Source organism: Heterocephalus glaber, unplaced genomic scaffold (genome assembly GCF_053883595.1).
Source record: "Heterocephalus glaber isolate CG9 unplaced genomic scaffold, H.glaber_assembly_v1.0 deba00001745, whole genome shotgun sequence".
NCBI classification, from domain to species: domain Eukaryota; kingdom Metazoa; phylum Chordata; class Mammalia; order Rodentia; family Bathyergidae; genus Heterocephalus; species Heterocephalus glaber.
In genome coordinates, this window is record NW_028258451.1 from 2,599,405 (window position 1) to 2,614,703 (window position 15,299).

At 50.0% G+C, this 15,299-nt stretch overlaps 1 protein-coding gene across 1 annotated transcript; it reads left to right on the forward strand.

Annotated features, from left to right (window-relative positions):
- The first annotated feature begins 2,482 nt into the window (after positions 1-2,482).
- On the forward strand, positions 2,483-11,086 carry Aurkc (aurora kinase C). The gene is made up of 6 exons (XM_004867158.3): positions 2,483-3,487; positions 3,571-3,762; positions 4,008-4,146; positions 5,665-5,813; positions 7,475-7,649; positions 7,811-11,086. The coding sequence occupies exons 1-6, from the start codon at positions 3,402-3,404 to the stop codon at positions 7,979-7,981; spliced, it is 912 nt and encodes a 303-aa protein (XP_004867215.1). The 5' UTR covers positions 2,483-3,401; the 3' UTR covers positions 7,982-11,086.
- Positions 11,087-15,299: the final 4,213 nt, after the last annotated feature.

A 15,299-nucleotide genomic window follows, 5' to 3' on the forward strand; every position in this document is an offset into this window, starting at 1 on the left:
TAAGCAAACCACCCAGTCAGCTGCTGCCCGTCAGGTTCTCACGTATCAGCCGCCACACGCGGTACAAAATGCCAACAGAGTAGGGGCAGCCGGGTGTGGTGGCACAGGCCTGTAATCTCAGACTCAGGAGGCTGTGGCAGGAGGATCGCCTTGGGTTCGAGGCCAGCCTGGGCCACATAGCGAGACCCCATCTCAAAAAAAGGGCAATTCCAACAGTGCCCACGCTGCACCTTTGTACTTCCTCCCTCCCGAGGACCTGGTGAGTCCCGGCTGGCCCTGTGCTGTCCAGTGTGCCTGGAATAGTGGGGACAAACTTCATTGTCACACCTCAAATCTGTTGGGCTGGGTTAGTCCGGAGTGAAATCCACATCCTCCACGAACACTGGAAGCACGAATCCGACCGCAGCACAGCGAGCGGGCCATCCTGGGGCCCTCCACACGGCGGCGGCGGGACTGGGCAAGGGGCGCATCCAAGGTGCCCGAGCTGCATGGTCGGGGCTCAGGGACTTCCAAATGGCTCTCACATCAGCTTCCTGAAAGGCAAATGCATTGGGGCGCTGGTAGGCGGTGGTGTGTGCACCTTAGTCTGCTGTCCGACGTCCCCGTGGGCCTGGCTCTGGCCGGAAGAGGGGCCTTTCTGTGCACCGTCCCCGGCCACGGCCTCCTCCTTGCTGCCCCTGGTGCCCTAGACCACCTGCGGCCGTGCGGCTCCCCAGATCTGGAGCCCGCCCTGCTTGAAGGCCGCGCATGCGCGTCCAGTTGTCCCTGAGACACGACGCCCTTTGCCAGCGCAGCAGCTTCTTTTGTCTCGCAGGCTCTCCCATCCCCATGGCCCTTGGTCCCTTCCACCCTGTTACCTGCACTGTGTGCCCGAGTATCAGTCGCCCCCTCTGTGCTTTCTACTTGCGTGTCTGGGGTCCTGCATTTTAGGGTTCATTGTCTTTTCCTTTAATCAGGGATCCTTCTGGGGCCCTCTTCCTCCGTGGGCAGCGTTTCTACTTCTCTATCACCTCTTCTGTCCACTCTCCAAACCTCTGCTCTGCTATAGCCTTCCCTGCTGCTGCACTGCCCTCTTCACAACTGGCCAAGGTGAGGGCAACTCCAGGTTCAGAGCTCGCCTGTCCTAAGCCGGGCATGGTGGTGCATGCACGGAATCCCAGCACTGGGAAGGCTGAGGCAGGAGGATCGCTGTGAGGTCGAGGCCAGCCTGGACTACATAGTGAGACCTTGTTTCAAAAGAAAAAGAAACCACCCATCCCTGTCTCTCTGGGGCTGTCAGCAGGGCGTGATCCTGGCAAGCACTCAGTCCAAAGCTGGAACTCTCCTTGGTTCTTTAACGTCGGAGTAGTCCCACCTACTCCCTTCCGCCCCACCTGCCCTTGGTTCTGAGACACCATTCTAACTCAAACCCTTCACTCCGCTCCCTGCTCTTCCCCTGCTGTGGTTCATCCCCTTCCAGGCACCAGAAGCTCTGGGAATTCCGGACATGGGCCAGTCAGTCCCTCACTCCCTCACTCTGGGTTCCTGGTTCAGTCACCTACTCTGGCCCCAACACCCTTAGATTGATGTTCCTCACCCTGACCTTTTCTGGTGCCAAGATCAGCAGGGGGAGAAGGCACGGAGGTGAAGTCAATGAGAATCGCAGACACAGACCTAGCGTGCGTCGCTGCCCAGTGCAGTCGCATGGAGACAACTCCCGAGCAAAGTGTCTGGCAACGTGGGGAAAGCACCACCAGGAAGCTCAGCCGTGCTGATGCCCCAGTTGGCTCGTGTAAGAGTCAGTGCTTCTGCCTGGGGGTGGCGTGGGCACCGTCACCCGCTCCCGCAGAAAGGAGCGTGTCTGATACCCCGTGCCCAGGGAGTGCTGGGTACAAGCTTCTGTGATGACCCTCCTCTGTGTGTGGGTGCCACACTCTGCTCAGTAAGCCAAGTCCTAGGTATGCTTTCGCTCCCTGGGGAGCACATTGCAAACTCCTTCACCAGGCCCCGGGGCGACTCTGTATCTCTCTCTTCATTCTTCTCCCCCCACCCCCGCTCTTCCTTCCCAGCTTCAACTGCACACTTCTTCCTTTTTCACGCCCCCAAGCCCTCCCACGTTCATCCCCTGGTCTGCATGGCCGCTGTGTGAGACCCCGGCCCTCAGACACCCCTCCACGCCTCCGTCTCCCTAGACCTCTCCCGTGCAGTCCACTTCACTGCAAAACTGCCCCTGACCCAGACTGCGGATTGAACCCAGGGCTTTTGCACTGAGCGAAATCCCCAGCCATCCCTCCCCTCCTTTTTTGAGACAAGGTCTTGCTGAGTGGCTGCACTGCCCCACGAGGCTCAAAATTCTGTTCCTCCTACCTCACCCTCCTAGAGCGGGTTACAGGCGTGTACCACCCAGTCCGCTGTTGGTTTTACTTGTAAACAAATACGAGCACCACAAGACAAGCTGTGTTCCGTGATTCCTCTCTCGTACGCTTGAGAAGAGGTAAGGGAGGGCGGTGGGGGTGTGGGGCTTGTCTGCTTCCGGACCCCAGGGACTGGAGACGATGGGCTCCAGACTGAGTGTGCAGGGTAAGGAAGCACAGCACCGGTTCCGGGGCTTGGGCTCACGTACCCGCCGTGTTCCGCCCAGGAGAGTCTGCCCTTCATTCCTGCTGAGGCTGAGCAGGCCACACCATGTGGTGGGATCCTGCCCGTCTCGCCCCACGTGTCCAGGCACGACGTGTGCCGCGAAGCTAAACTCGTCCTCCAGCCTAAGAAAAACGACCTAAACCCAGCACGGCGTGCGTGCCTGCAATCACCGCACCCTGGAGAGGCTGAGGCAGGAGGTACGCAAGTTGGAGCCCAACCTGGTCAACTTAGGAACTTTGATTCTGTCGTAAAAAAAAAAAAAGAAAGAAAGCTGAGGCGTAACTCTGGATGAAGGCCCTGGGTTCAATGTGCAGTTCTGCGAAAACAAAACCCAAATGTTTTTTGAATTCTCCCAATTTTCTAAAACAAGCAAGCAAACAAACCCGACGTCTGATTTTACTATACTTGAGACTCCAAATTCAAGATGGTTACGGAGGAGAAGCACTTAGGACCCGAGCGCCTCGAAGCCTGTTGGGTGCGCGCACGCGGCCTAGGGTCAGTGGAGGCTGGGCTGTGTCTTGCCCCCTGTGCGCATGTGCAAGCCTGCCCCATTGGCTCCCGCCCTTCTGTCTTCTTGCCTCACTTAGCCCCGCCCCTGCCATCCTATTGGCTCCCCCCCTTCTGACTATTCTATTGGGCACGCTGTCAGGGGCATCAGAAATTGCAGCCAGTGAGCATCACCCCACAGCCACCAGCCCCGCCCCTATGACGAGGCACGCTGACTATAAAAGGCCCGCCCAAGGGTCTTTCCGGACCCTTTACAGCGCCACGGTTGGGTCCTCATGGAGACCGACGCGTCTGCGTCCGCGCCTCTCCTCCAGACCTGCCTGCAGGCTGCGCACCCCGAGCAGCCCGGGCAACCCGCCAGGTGAGTGCCCGGAGGTCCAGGGTGCCAGGTCATGAGGCCGGGACCCTGACGCCCCAGGGCGGGCCTCTCCCCCGCTCCTACAGGAGGCCCCTCGCCATCCAGGACTTCGACATCGGGTGTCCTCTGGGCAAGGGCAAGTTCGGGAGTGTGTACCTGGCCCGGCTCAAAGAAAGCCGTTTCATCGTGGCCCTGAAGGTCCTCTTCAAATCCCAGATAGAGAAGGAGGGAGTGGAGCACCAGCTGCGCAGGGAGGTGGAGATCCAGGCGCATCTGCAGTAAGGCCAGCTCAGCCTTTCCCGCCACCCGTAGGTCTCCTCCCAAAGATATGCCTCTCTTTGCAGGGCCTCCCCGCCCTGCTCAGAACCCCCTTCCCGCTCTGCCCTGTTCCCCCTCACTTGCTCCCAGTTTGGGTTGTTTTCACTCTGTCCCAGCAGTTTGCCACTTGTGTGACCAGGCACTGGCAACAGGATTGTGTGTTGGGTTCAGGAGAAGTCTGATGCTTTCTTCACTCCTCCTTCAGTCACCCCAATATCTTGCGCCTCTACAACTACTTCCATGACACCCGCCGGGTTTACCTGATTCTGGAGTACGCTCCGCGGGGTGAGCTCTACAAGGAGCTGCTCAGAAGCCACACCTTGGATGAGAAGCGGACGGCCACGGTGAGGGGCCCGGATTCCCTGTGGGCTGTGGGTCTCTGGTTCCAGATTGCTCTTTAAGAACCTTATCTCTGGAGCCGGGCGTGATGGCACACACCTGTAATCTCAGCACTTGGGAGGCTGAGGCAGGAGGATCACTGTGAGTTTGGGCCAGCCTGGGCTACTTAGTGAGTTTCATGCCTTAGTGAGTTGAAGGCCAGCCTGAAGTACAGAATGAGACCTTGTCTCAAAACAACAACAACAGCTTTATCTCTAGGGGCCGGTGATTTAGCTCAGTGGTTTTGCTGGCTGCTGTGCAAGCGCAAGGACCTGAGTTTGATCCCCGGTACCAAAAGAAAAAAAAAAAAGTTTATCTCTGATTTTTTTTCTGTAAGTTTTATATAATAATGCCTTCGTCTTCAGATTCATCCCCTGAATATTGATAAGTAGTGTGTATAAAATTGGATTCTTTAGTTGTAAGCAATAGAATCTAACTCACCTTATGCACAAAGCAAAAACAACACACATTGAAAGACTAGGATGAGTTTACTGAGGAAATGGGTTGAACTGGCTCAGGGAAAGGTAGCTAGAGATTTCTAGAGGGCACCAGAGAAGGAAGCACAGCAGTGGTCATCTCCATGGGAGTGGCTGGGCAAGCTTGCTGTCAGGATGAGTGAGGCAGCCGCTATGGAAATTGGCGTGGATATTCCTCAAAACCTAAAACTAGAGATGCCATTTGGCCCTGCTGTTTGCCTTCCAGGTGTCTTCCTGAAAGAGTTAAAGTCACTACATTACAGTGAAAACGTGCATACCAATGTTTATAGCAGCACATTTTATGATAGCTAAATCTTGGAAGCAGCCAGTATGTCCATCAACAGATGAATGGATAAAGAAAATGTGATATTTGTACACGAGGAGCACTACTCTGCCATAAAGAAGGACAAACTTGAGTCATTTGTAGGAAAATGGATGCATTTTGAGACAATAACGTTAAGTGAAATAAGTCAGACACTCATGCTAACATGTTGTATGGTTTCTCTTATATGAGAAACCCAAAATATAAATAGCGAAATAAAAGAAAAATAATAGGTTTTAGGGAGATACAGTAGATCTTTCTCAAAGAGGAAGGGGATGAAGAGGAGTTAAGATGTTATATGCATGCCCCACTCCACACGAGGAGTGTAAACATTGTGTGCTGAAGAAATGGACTAATGAAAAAGACAGATGGCCTCCATGCTGCCTCCTGCTCCTGTCTCCTTCCCCGGCACTCAGGCTCTCAGGACTATCTCCTTGGCTCGGGGTGGTGTTGGGTCTGACTGTTGGCTGTGCTAGGGCAAAGGGCTGATCTGTGCATTCCAGCGCCCTTCCCAGCAGGTGAAGAGGAGACCTTCCCTACACTCACCGGTCCCACTGAAAAGGGGCGTCAACGTCAGTAGGCGAGAACTAAGGTGCCACGGCAGCATTGACGTTGTCAGGAGTGCTCTGCCTCCGAGGTGCACCGTGGCAGGCCTGGCTTCAGAGGCCTTGGCTGTGTTCCCACAGATCATGGAGGAGCTGGCAGATGCCCTGGCCTACTGCCATGCCAAGAAGGTGATCCACAGGGACATCAAGCCAGAGAACCTGCTGCTCGGGTTCAGGGGTGAGGTGAAGATTGCAGACTTCGGCTGGTCAGTGCACACCCCGTCGCTGAGGTAGGTCGGGTGCGGGGCCCTGGCACCAAGGAGGGGTGACCCGTTTGAGTCCATCCCACCTGTCAGGACCGAGATGGAAACCCGCTCTGTATTTGTTTCTGCACCGTTAGTAGCGCAGCTCTGCAGTTGGTACATTTCCATAACTCACAGTGACCCCCTTCGATGCCCCTTCCCCTGCCCCACCCCCCGTGCCTTGGCCCCCTTCCTACTGCAAACGCTCTGTCACCCTGTCTCCCACCATCGGTCTTTTCTTTTGCTCTTTAATTTATTTATACTTTGGGTTTCTCACCTAAGAGAAACCATGTGATATGTAACCTTTTGTGTCTGATTTATTTCACTTAACATTCTCATCTCAAGGTGCATCCATTTTCCTACAAATGAATCATGTTTATGCTTTTTTACAGCTGAATAGTATCCCATTTTGTATTAATGCCATATCTGTGTCTGCATGTGAATATTGTCCTTTTCAAATTTATACATTTAAAATATATTTGCAGATTTAAAAGCTGAGCATGGTGATGCACACCTGTGATCCCAGCACTTGAGAGGCTGAGGCAGGAGGATCACTGTGAGTTTGGGCCAGCCTGGGCTGCATAATGAGTTGAAGACCAGCCTGAACTATATAGCGAGACCCTGTCTCAAAAAACAAACAAAACAATGACACTTACATACATACATATGTGTATATATGGGCACATGAAAGAAATCGAGCCCAAACAGGAGCAAGGCTTTATTGGGGGAAAGAGCTGCCAGGCCGCCTTGAACAATGGCGAGAGAGAGAACCCGGTCGGAGTGGGGTTTATAAGGGGTTGGGAGAGCATCGTGTGCTAGTGGGTGATAGGTTGGAGCTGGTGACAAGGCTGGCACTGATTGGCAGGTTTGAACCAGGAGGCAGGAGGGTGGTTGGACGGGAAAACTTTCTGGAGAGAAGTAGGCCAGGTGGGGTACGTCCCCTTCCTGTTGGGAGTCAGTTTCGAGTCCCAAACATGACTCATTTCTCACGTGAGGGGCCATCTTGGGTAATCAGAACCCCGGGGCCATTTTCTTAGCAGTGGAACTCTGTCAGTGCAGATTAAAAATACATGGTCCACCCACACTATTTTCTGAGCTTCATTAATGTGTGATTTTACCAATAAGATACTGTCTGAATCAATAGCCGTTGCTTTACAATACCAGGAGTCTATTTCTTGGTGTGGAAGAATTGGTTTATTTACTTAATCCCTCTTGGTGCTCCATCATTTTGCTTCGTATTTTGTTTGCTTTCTGTTTCTTTGAGACAGTATCTCACTGTGTCGCCCAGACTGGCGTTGAACTCACAGTGTAAGCCAAACTGGCCTCAAACTCGCCATCCTCCTGCCTCAGCCTCCAGAGTTGCTGTGTTACCAGCCTGTGCTACCATGCCAGATCTAAATGGATGCTGAGAATATTTATGTGAACACGTTCTGGGTGAACTAAATAATGTGTGACTAATTTCAGAACATGTGATTGGGTCCCAGTACTTTCCCTCTGTGAAAGTTGGTCACTACTAAAACTTGTCCCCAAATCCACGTGCTCGGGAGGGGACTTGGAGGATGTTCTCGGCCCTCCCCGTGCCCTGGATGGGGGCAGGAGCACCCCTCACCTCGGGCCTGTGCACTGCGCCCCCACACTGCCCTCCCTAGGAGGAAGACAATGTGCGGGACTCTGGACTACCTGCCACCGGAGATGATTGAGGGGCGGACATACGACGAGAAGGTGGACCTCTGGTGCATCGGGGTGCTGTGCTACGAGCTGCTGGTGGGAAGCCCACCCTTCGAGAGCGCCTCGCACAGCGAGACCTACAGGCGCATCCTCAAGGTGGGGCGGCCGCGCGGTGGGTGTTCCGGGGAGCCGATCGGTGACAGCTGAGGGGCTGCAGGGCTGGGGCGCACACAGGCTGTCTGTTCAGGTCCAGAACAGGGACTGCACTGACCACAGAGCTTCTGCAGCTGGGCTTCTCTTCTTTCCCGGCCTCCCAGGTGGACGTGAGGTTTCCCCCCGCGATGCCTGTGGGGGCCCAGGACCTGATCTCCAGGCTTCTGAGGTTCCAGCCCGGGGAGCGGCTGCCCCTGAGCCAGATCCTGGTGCACCCCTGGGTCAAGGCCCACTCCCGGAGGGTGCTGCCACCCTGTGCTCAGGCGGCTCCCTGACACCCACTGCTGCTTCCTGTGTGTTCTGAGAGCTCTCTTGCTCTGCTACCTCATCTGTCCTTTGTGCTGCTTTTAAGATGTGAGATGTTAATAAAAATGGACTCATTTAGTGCCAGGTCTTCCTGGAGTGTGGGTTGGTGTGTACCTGGGTAGAATCTTTATTTCTCTTGGGACCTCCTCGAGGTCGTGGCCCCACCCCCACCCTCTTGGGGACAGTGACCTTGCAAGTGTTGACACTTCCTGCAGATAAAGGCCCCGAGGGAAGACAGTTGCTGCCATCATAACTGTTGTGCCAAGAGCTGAGCTGGTAGATCACCAAACACTGGGACAAAGGACAAAGTTAAAAGTGAAAGGAGTTTATTCACTGGCGTGGACTCCACCCTCTAGTAGAGTGAAGCAAAGAGTCAGGGAACAGCACAGCTTTTATAGGTTGTTATTTAAAGAAGTTCAAGTGGGGGTCAACATGTTTTCTCATCCAGTTGTAAGCTATCTTGCTATCTTGTCAGTTTAGGACATTTTGTGGTTAGAGGGAGGCACCAGGCACCAACCTTTTCTGAGAAGTGATGAAGCAAGTTTGCAGAAGCAGAGTGAGCAGTTACAAAAATGAGGGGGATTTCAGCATGCTGTAAGAGGAGGGGCACGAGGGGAGTTCACTCACAGGCCAAGATGGCGTTTCTTAGGTTCACTTTGGCCTCACAACAACGGCTCCTCCACTCCCCGTTCCGCGTGTGTTCAGGAGTGTGCCTTTTGTACATCAGCACCATCACCAACCCAAAACGCTGTTGTCTTTCTTTGAATAAAACATTTCATGCCTGGCAGTGCCGCCTGGTTCTGAAGTGGACTCTGGCTCTCACAGCACCTGTTTGTGTCATCTCATAGCAAAGGCAACATTGCCTCCTGTGTAGTGTCACCGTCTGCCCGTGCCGCTTGGAGCTGCCCTTCCAGACATCCAGGAGTTCCGGGAGGTGCTGCCCTCCAAGGCACGCCACGCTCCCTGCACCCGCGTGTACAGCCAGACTCCAGCTGGAACTGTTTCTTCTCTGTAAGCCCTCATTTTTACCAGTGTTGCTCTCAACCAAAACCCTGCCCATGGTGCTTTCCTTCAGCAAGTTTTTTTTTTTCAATACTACAAATTGAACCCAGGCACTGAGCCACATCCTCAGCCCCCTTTTTCTTTGAGCCAAGGCCATGCTTTGCTCAGGCTGAGCTCAAGGTTGCCATCCTTCTCCCTCAGCCTCAGGAGTGCTGGGATCGTGGGCCTATAATGTCTGGCTGTAGTCTCAGCAACACGCCCAGCAGATCTAGGTTGAATGCTCCAGGATGCTGGTTCGTAGTTTTTAATACCTCTACCTTCAGTGCTTACCTCTCTTGTAGCTTCATCCTATCCATTTTCTTGAATTTGTTTTAATTAAACACTTGATGGTTCCTAACACATTATGGGATTCATACAAGCCGTGCAATTTACACATTTGAAGTGGAAGATAAACTCACGTTATTGGGGAAATTTGGGGCAGGTTGATAAGGACAGAAAAATCACTTAGGCCTCAACAGTGTCTACCAGATTGCATTAGCTTTCCATTACTGTAACAAATACCTGAAGTCATCACCTTAGAAAGGGGAAAGGCTTTGCTGGGCACAGTGGTGCATAACTGTGAACTCAGCAACTAGGGAGGCAGAGCCCAGGAGATCAGAAGTTGGAGCCCAGCCTGACAAATTTAGTGACACCATGTCTCAAAATTTTTGAAAAAGGCTTGGAATACAGCTCTGTGGTAGAGTACTTGCCTAGCATGGGTTCAGTTCCAGGGGAAGTCTACTTTGCCTCACGGTTTTGGGGGTTTCAGTCCATGCTTGTTCGGCCCTGTGTGCTGAGGCAGCGCATCAGGGCCACGAACTGACAGGAAGGTGTGGAGCCTCATGGTCCCTTTCAAGTACAGGCCACCAATGGCCAGAAATCTCTCATCCTTTCATTCATTTAGGTCCAGGGTCCTGCTGTCTAGCTTGGGCTGGCCTCCGGCTCATGGCTGTCCCATCCTCAGTGCTGGTATTACAGATGTGCATCTCCATACCAGCTAACTTACCAACTCGTTTTCTTTTTCTTCTTTTGAGACACGGTCTCTTTGTAGCCCAGGCTGGCCTCAAACTCACAGTGATCCTCGATCCTCCTGCCTCAGCCTCCTGAGTGCTTGGATTACAGGCATGCACCATCATCCTCTGCTTTTTTTTCTTTCTTTCTTTCTTTTTGGGTAATTGACCAACTCTTCAGGCATCCACCACCTCCCAACATCACCAAGCTGGGAATTAAGTCTGTAATGTGGGGGACATTCCAGAGCTAAGCTATCGATAGAAGACATAGGTTTAAGTAACGGAAACCCTCAGACATGTTTAATGCGGGATCTCAAAGCATGTCCAGTGCCTAGACAGCTTTCCGAACATGCACTGCTTCCAGATACTCTGCCCTCCCAAGACACAGCGAATAGAGAACTTTAATAACTGTTTTACATCCCAACCCCAAACCATTTAACTGAATTCCAAGAGGCATCTTACATGATGATTTAGCTCCATTTGTCCATAATCTGCTTTTGTGTGTTTTATTTCTTTTTTTGATACCAGGGATTGAACTCTGGTCCTTGCGCCTGCGGGACAGGCAGTGGAACCACTGAGCTAAATCCCTGGCCATAATCTGCTTTTGTACACAACATCTGGAAAATTAACTCCAGCTCCATTCCTTCACTCAGTTAACATTCTGCCATTCTATTATTCTCTGCTTTTAAAATTAAATCGCACAAACCACTAAAAAGCTAGAAACACAAAAAGAAAAAAATAGGAAAAAATATTTTTCAGACCTTTTTTAGTATATTTCCTACTTCCATTTTCATAAATATATGTATCTTCAACTCATTAAAAGCTGTGTTTGTTCCTGGCACACACAAGGCCCTGGGTTCAAGTCCAAGCACCACAAAGGAAAAATATAGTTGGGCTTTTTTCCCTCACCTTCACAGTTACAAGAAGAAAAATAAAGTCACTGATAATGGGGAAAAGATAAGAACCAAGATATGTTATATAAAGGTACAGATTCCCAGTAATGAATGTCAGCATATTGTATACCAAAACGTACCAATAAAATTAATGAATTAAAGTCACTGTTTGAGACGACTCTGCCTTAATGCAGCTCTCAAAGGATTGTTAAAATTCCTTTGAGATGTTGCTGAGTTTTTGTGTTTGCTTTGATTTTTTGAGACAAGGTCTTGTTAAGTAGTCTAGGTTATTCTTGAACTCAATATGTACCACAATCTACCCTTGAACTTGCAACTAGCCTCCTGCTTCAGCCTCCTGAGTGCTGAGATTACAAGTGTGCACGACCAAGCCTGGCTTGCTGCTTTCTTATCTTCAATTATATAATGCTAGTTTGGTTCATGGTTCACCTATTTCCACTATTTTCTTCATGTATGTTAATTTTTTTCCATGGTCTTGCTTGGAATCATGACTTAAAATAGCAGTGTATGCTAATAACTTCCAAATTCACATGTACAGGCCTGTTGCCTCTCCCAACAATCAAAGGTTAAGCTGCCTATGTGACACAATGGCACAGACACTTTGTGGTCTTATGGAGATTTCAAATTGATGGTGCTTGAAGTTGGAGTCCTGAACTTTGTTCTGAGCCATGGATTCTTGCAGCCTTGCCACCTCAGGGAATTGGAAACCCACTGGGTGGGCTCTCTGGACCAATACATAGTCCTCCCTACCAGAGGGACTTCATAGTAAACCCCGAGTGGGTGCCTGAAAACTGGCTGGTACCAAGCCCTATGTATGCTGTGTTTTCCCTGTACAGACTCATCTATGGTAAACTTTCACCTTTACACTTAAAGGAAGCACTTCATGGTTTCTCTTTGGCATATTGAATTCCCAACATCACCATTCTTGCACATTTAGGGCATTACCAATTAAAATAAAAGTTACTTGAACATAGTACTGTGACATCCTGATGCCCAATCTGATAACCCAGATGGCAACTAGCAGATGAGTAGTGTATCTGGCAAAGATACTGTTAAAGGCAGCTAAGTTAGATAGAAATTAATATACAGCCAGAGAGGAACTGGACTCTCAAGGAAGTCAGTAAAAATAAAAGACATCAAAATTGTGGCTGGAGGTGCATCTGAAGAAGGCAAGGCCCCAAGACAGTCTCAATGGCCCAACTTGCTTACTTCCCTAAGGGGTAAACAGCACTTGAGACTGTACTGTAGTGAGTACCACCTAGTCCATTAAGTCCAGATGTGCATCAGACACCCAGGTGGGTGACCAGAATACCTGGACCATCCCTTCCCCAAATGTTCCTGTTTCGGAAGTCACAGAGAACTCAAGGTTAATGATGTCTGCCATATACCTTTGCTACATGCCCTGCTTCCCTATTGGTTCAATACTAGCTAAGTAGCTATACTTGTAATCTTATTGGTTATAGTTTGAAACACATTTCACCCATATTTGCTGAACAAATTACCCCTGACAGCCTTGCAGGCAACCTACTTTAGGTAGGCCCTCCGTGTCTCTGGAGCTGTCTCTCAATAACCCTTTCCTACTCTTATCCTTTGTTCCTTGGAATTCATTCTTTAATTTCAGAGGACTCAGCACATCTGACAAGAATAGGTTGGGAGTCATAGTCCTGCATATCATTTTGGAGGTCCCACTGAGGAAACAGAAGAAGGTAAGAGTTTGCCTTTGTTTTGCAGCAGCCTTACTTACATTTATTGATGGACAAATGATTGAGACTGATTTAGGTAATCAAAATTGTTATCCATTGTTTGCTCATTGCTTATGCCTTTGGTTGGTTGCTTAAGCGATGTTAAAAGTCGAGAGGAGGGAAGATGGTGAGGTCTCCATGTTTGGGCTTCTTTGATGGGACATTTTTATTTTTGCAGGCAGGGTCTTGTATTTTTGTTTTGCATATGCTGCATTTAGACTTACTTCTATACTGGTTGCTGAATTTACTTGTATTCCTCTGTTGACTTGTTTTGTGGTTATGAGATGAGTTTTATTTTAGACAGTTCTTTGGAATGGCTTTTTGAATTTCTAATTGCTTTGCAGCTCATGCTCTTGGGTGTATCTGAGGCTAGGGGACAGGTTTTGGCCATTCACCTCTGTTATGATGGTTGTTATCATTGTCAGTATACGGTAATATGTTTCTGTAGACTACGTAACCCCATCCCTGAGTTAGAAGGGAATGAGAATTCATGCTCATCCAGGAAGGCACACATGAGAGTTTTGGCGGACCTAGTAACTGGGCAGGGGTTTTCTTCCTTTACTAAGCGGGACCTGCAGGAGAAAACACCCACCCTGAGACACAGTGAGGGAACCAACCTTTGGGTGACACCAGGGGGAGCTACCTCAAAAAAGCACACACACTTACCAGCCCTAAACAATATAGTTGGAGCACTTCCAATCTTCCTTTTGAGTTTTTTCTCTATTTCACTCTCTTTAAAAAACTTAGCAGTTATTCAGGTCTCTGATCATTGGTTTAATTTTCCTCTGGGAGCACTTCCCTCCTTAAACATGGTGGTTATAGTGGGAATCGACTTGCCTTTGGAAACACCATGGAGTTGGAAATGCGAGCTTTCGGAGGAAGGAGGTGTGCACACGTCTGTAAGGCTGGCTAATCTGCCCCAATCTACTTTCTGGTTATTCTCCAGATGGCAGCCACCTGCTCTGGGACAGGGAAACCTCAGGGGACTCCCTGAGAGCACATAGAAGCCAAGGATTAATACGGAGACCTTCTTTTCCCCTTGTTTTGCCGAGGGGAAACTCAATGTCAAGTTCCCTTACTCCTTTGGAGTGTACAGTAATACTTTGGTTCATGAATGCTTTTGTTTGCAAACAGTTTGGTTCACAAATAATAGCATTCAGCAAACTTTTGCTTCGGTTCACAAACTTCACATTAAAGGACAAACATGACCGTGGCCGTCTTCCCACCCCCCACACACAAACACAGCTATCTTTCTAAAACTCATAAAACAAATGAAATTCATAAACCAAAGTACCACTGTATTTACTTTTTTTTTTTTGGTACCAGGGATCGAACTCAGGCCCTTGCACTTGCGAGGCAGGCAGTGGAACCACTGAGCTAAATCCCTGGCCCACCACTGTATTCCTAAGCACTGGAAATTGTTCAACTCTCACACTCTGAGGAAGAACTGTTTTTTTATTTTTCTGCACTTATGCATGGATGGCCTGCCTATGCCCTGGAGGCAAAATGGAATGTGGAAGGAAGTGCTGACTATAATACTATTTTACAACTGGAGTTGTACTGTAAGAGAAAGGGGAAATGGTCAGCGGCACCTTATGTCCAGACTTTCTTTGCATTGACAGACACCCTTGACTCGTGTTCAAGGTATAGATGTGAGCCATGGAAATCCAGACACCTCTGGTCCTTAAGGCACCATCTGATGCGGCTACCAAGCCTGAAGTCTCCTTCCTTGTCCTCTGTATCCTATGGATGGGAACTCTTTCAATTATTTTAAATTGTCAACTATTAATCAGGAAAAAGATGAGCACCTCCTGAAAATAAAAATAGTTGGAATTATCTTTGTCTGTTCCTTTAGAAGGAGCAGTTTCACGTGGCTATCAAAACAGCAGTTTTGGCTATCACCTGTTGGAGACCAGAGGTGCACTGAGGCCTCTAATTGGCCTCCTCTGTGAGCAGAAAGGAGAGAGGCTGCACTCAAGGCTGACTGCGTGTTAGAGAAGAGTTATGACAGCTGAGTTTAAGTTGTTTACCAGAGAGTGCACTAATGGGTACTGGAACCCAGATGGATCTTGTGTTACTTCGATTGTTTGTGCCTGTGTCTGAGTGAATAAAAGTGATGTGAGCCAAGGGCTCAGGGGCCCTCTGCCTGTTACAGGGGAGAGCCCCTTGGCTGCCAGCATGTCAAGCTGACTCCCTGTCTCTCTAGCATTTATCCTTGTTCACCCTCAGGTCAGAGAGAGAAAAGTAGTGGGTCTAGGTCCTGGAACAAAGCCAGCCGGGTGGGTCAGCAACAATCAGCTATGGCTATCAAAAAATTGTGGCAAGGGCTGGGGATTTAGCTCGGTGGTTCCGGCACCTGCCTTGCAAGCTCAAGGTCCCAAGTTCGATCCCCAGTACCAAAAAAAAAAATTGTGGTTACCAGGGCCAGGATTTAGCTCAGTGGTGCTTCTACCTGCCTCACAATTGTGAGGTCCTGAGTTTGAGCCCCGGTACCCCACCCCAAACTGTGACCACCAAAGCAACAATGAGAAGCCTGTATAGCGGGTTATTTCAGTCGCATAAACCGTTAGCTTAGGGTCCTTC

Bases quoted from the DNA above. Each gene is read 5' to 3' on its own strand.
- Aurkc (XM_004867158.3), top strand. From the start codon at position 3,402: ATGGAGACCGACGCGTCTGCGTCCGCGCCTCTCCTCCAGACCTGCCTG. The intron at 3,763-4,007 runs GTAAGGCCAGCT...CTCCTCCTTCAG, and splicing joins GAGATCCAGGCGCATCTGCA to TCACCCCAATATCTTGCGCC. The intron at 4,147-5,664 runs GTGAGGGGCCCG...GTGTTCCCACAG, and splicing joins ATGAGAAGCGGACGGCCACG to ATCATGGAGGAGCTGGCAGA.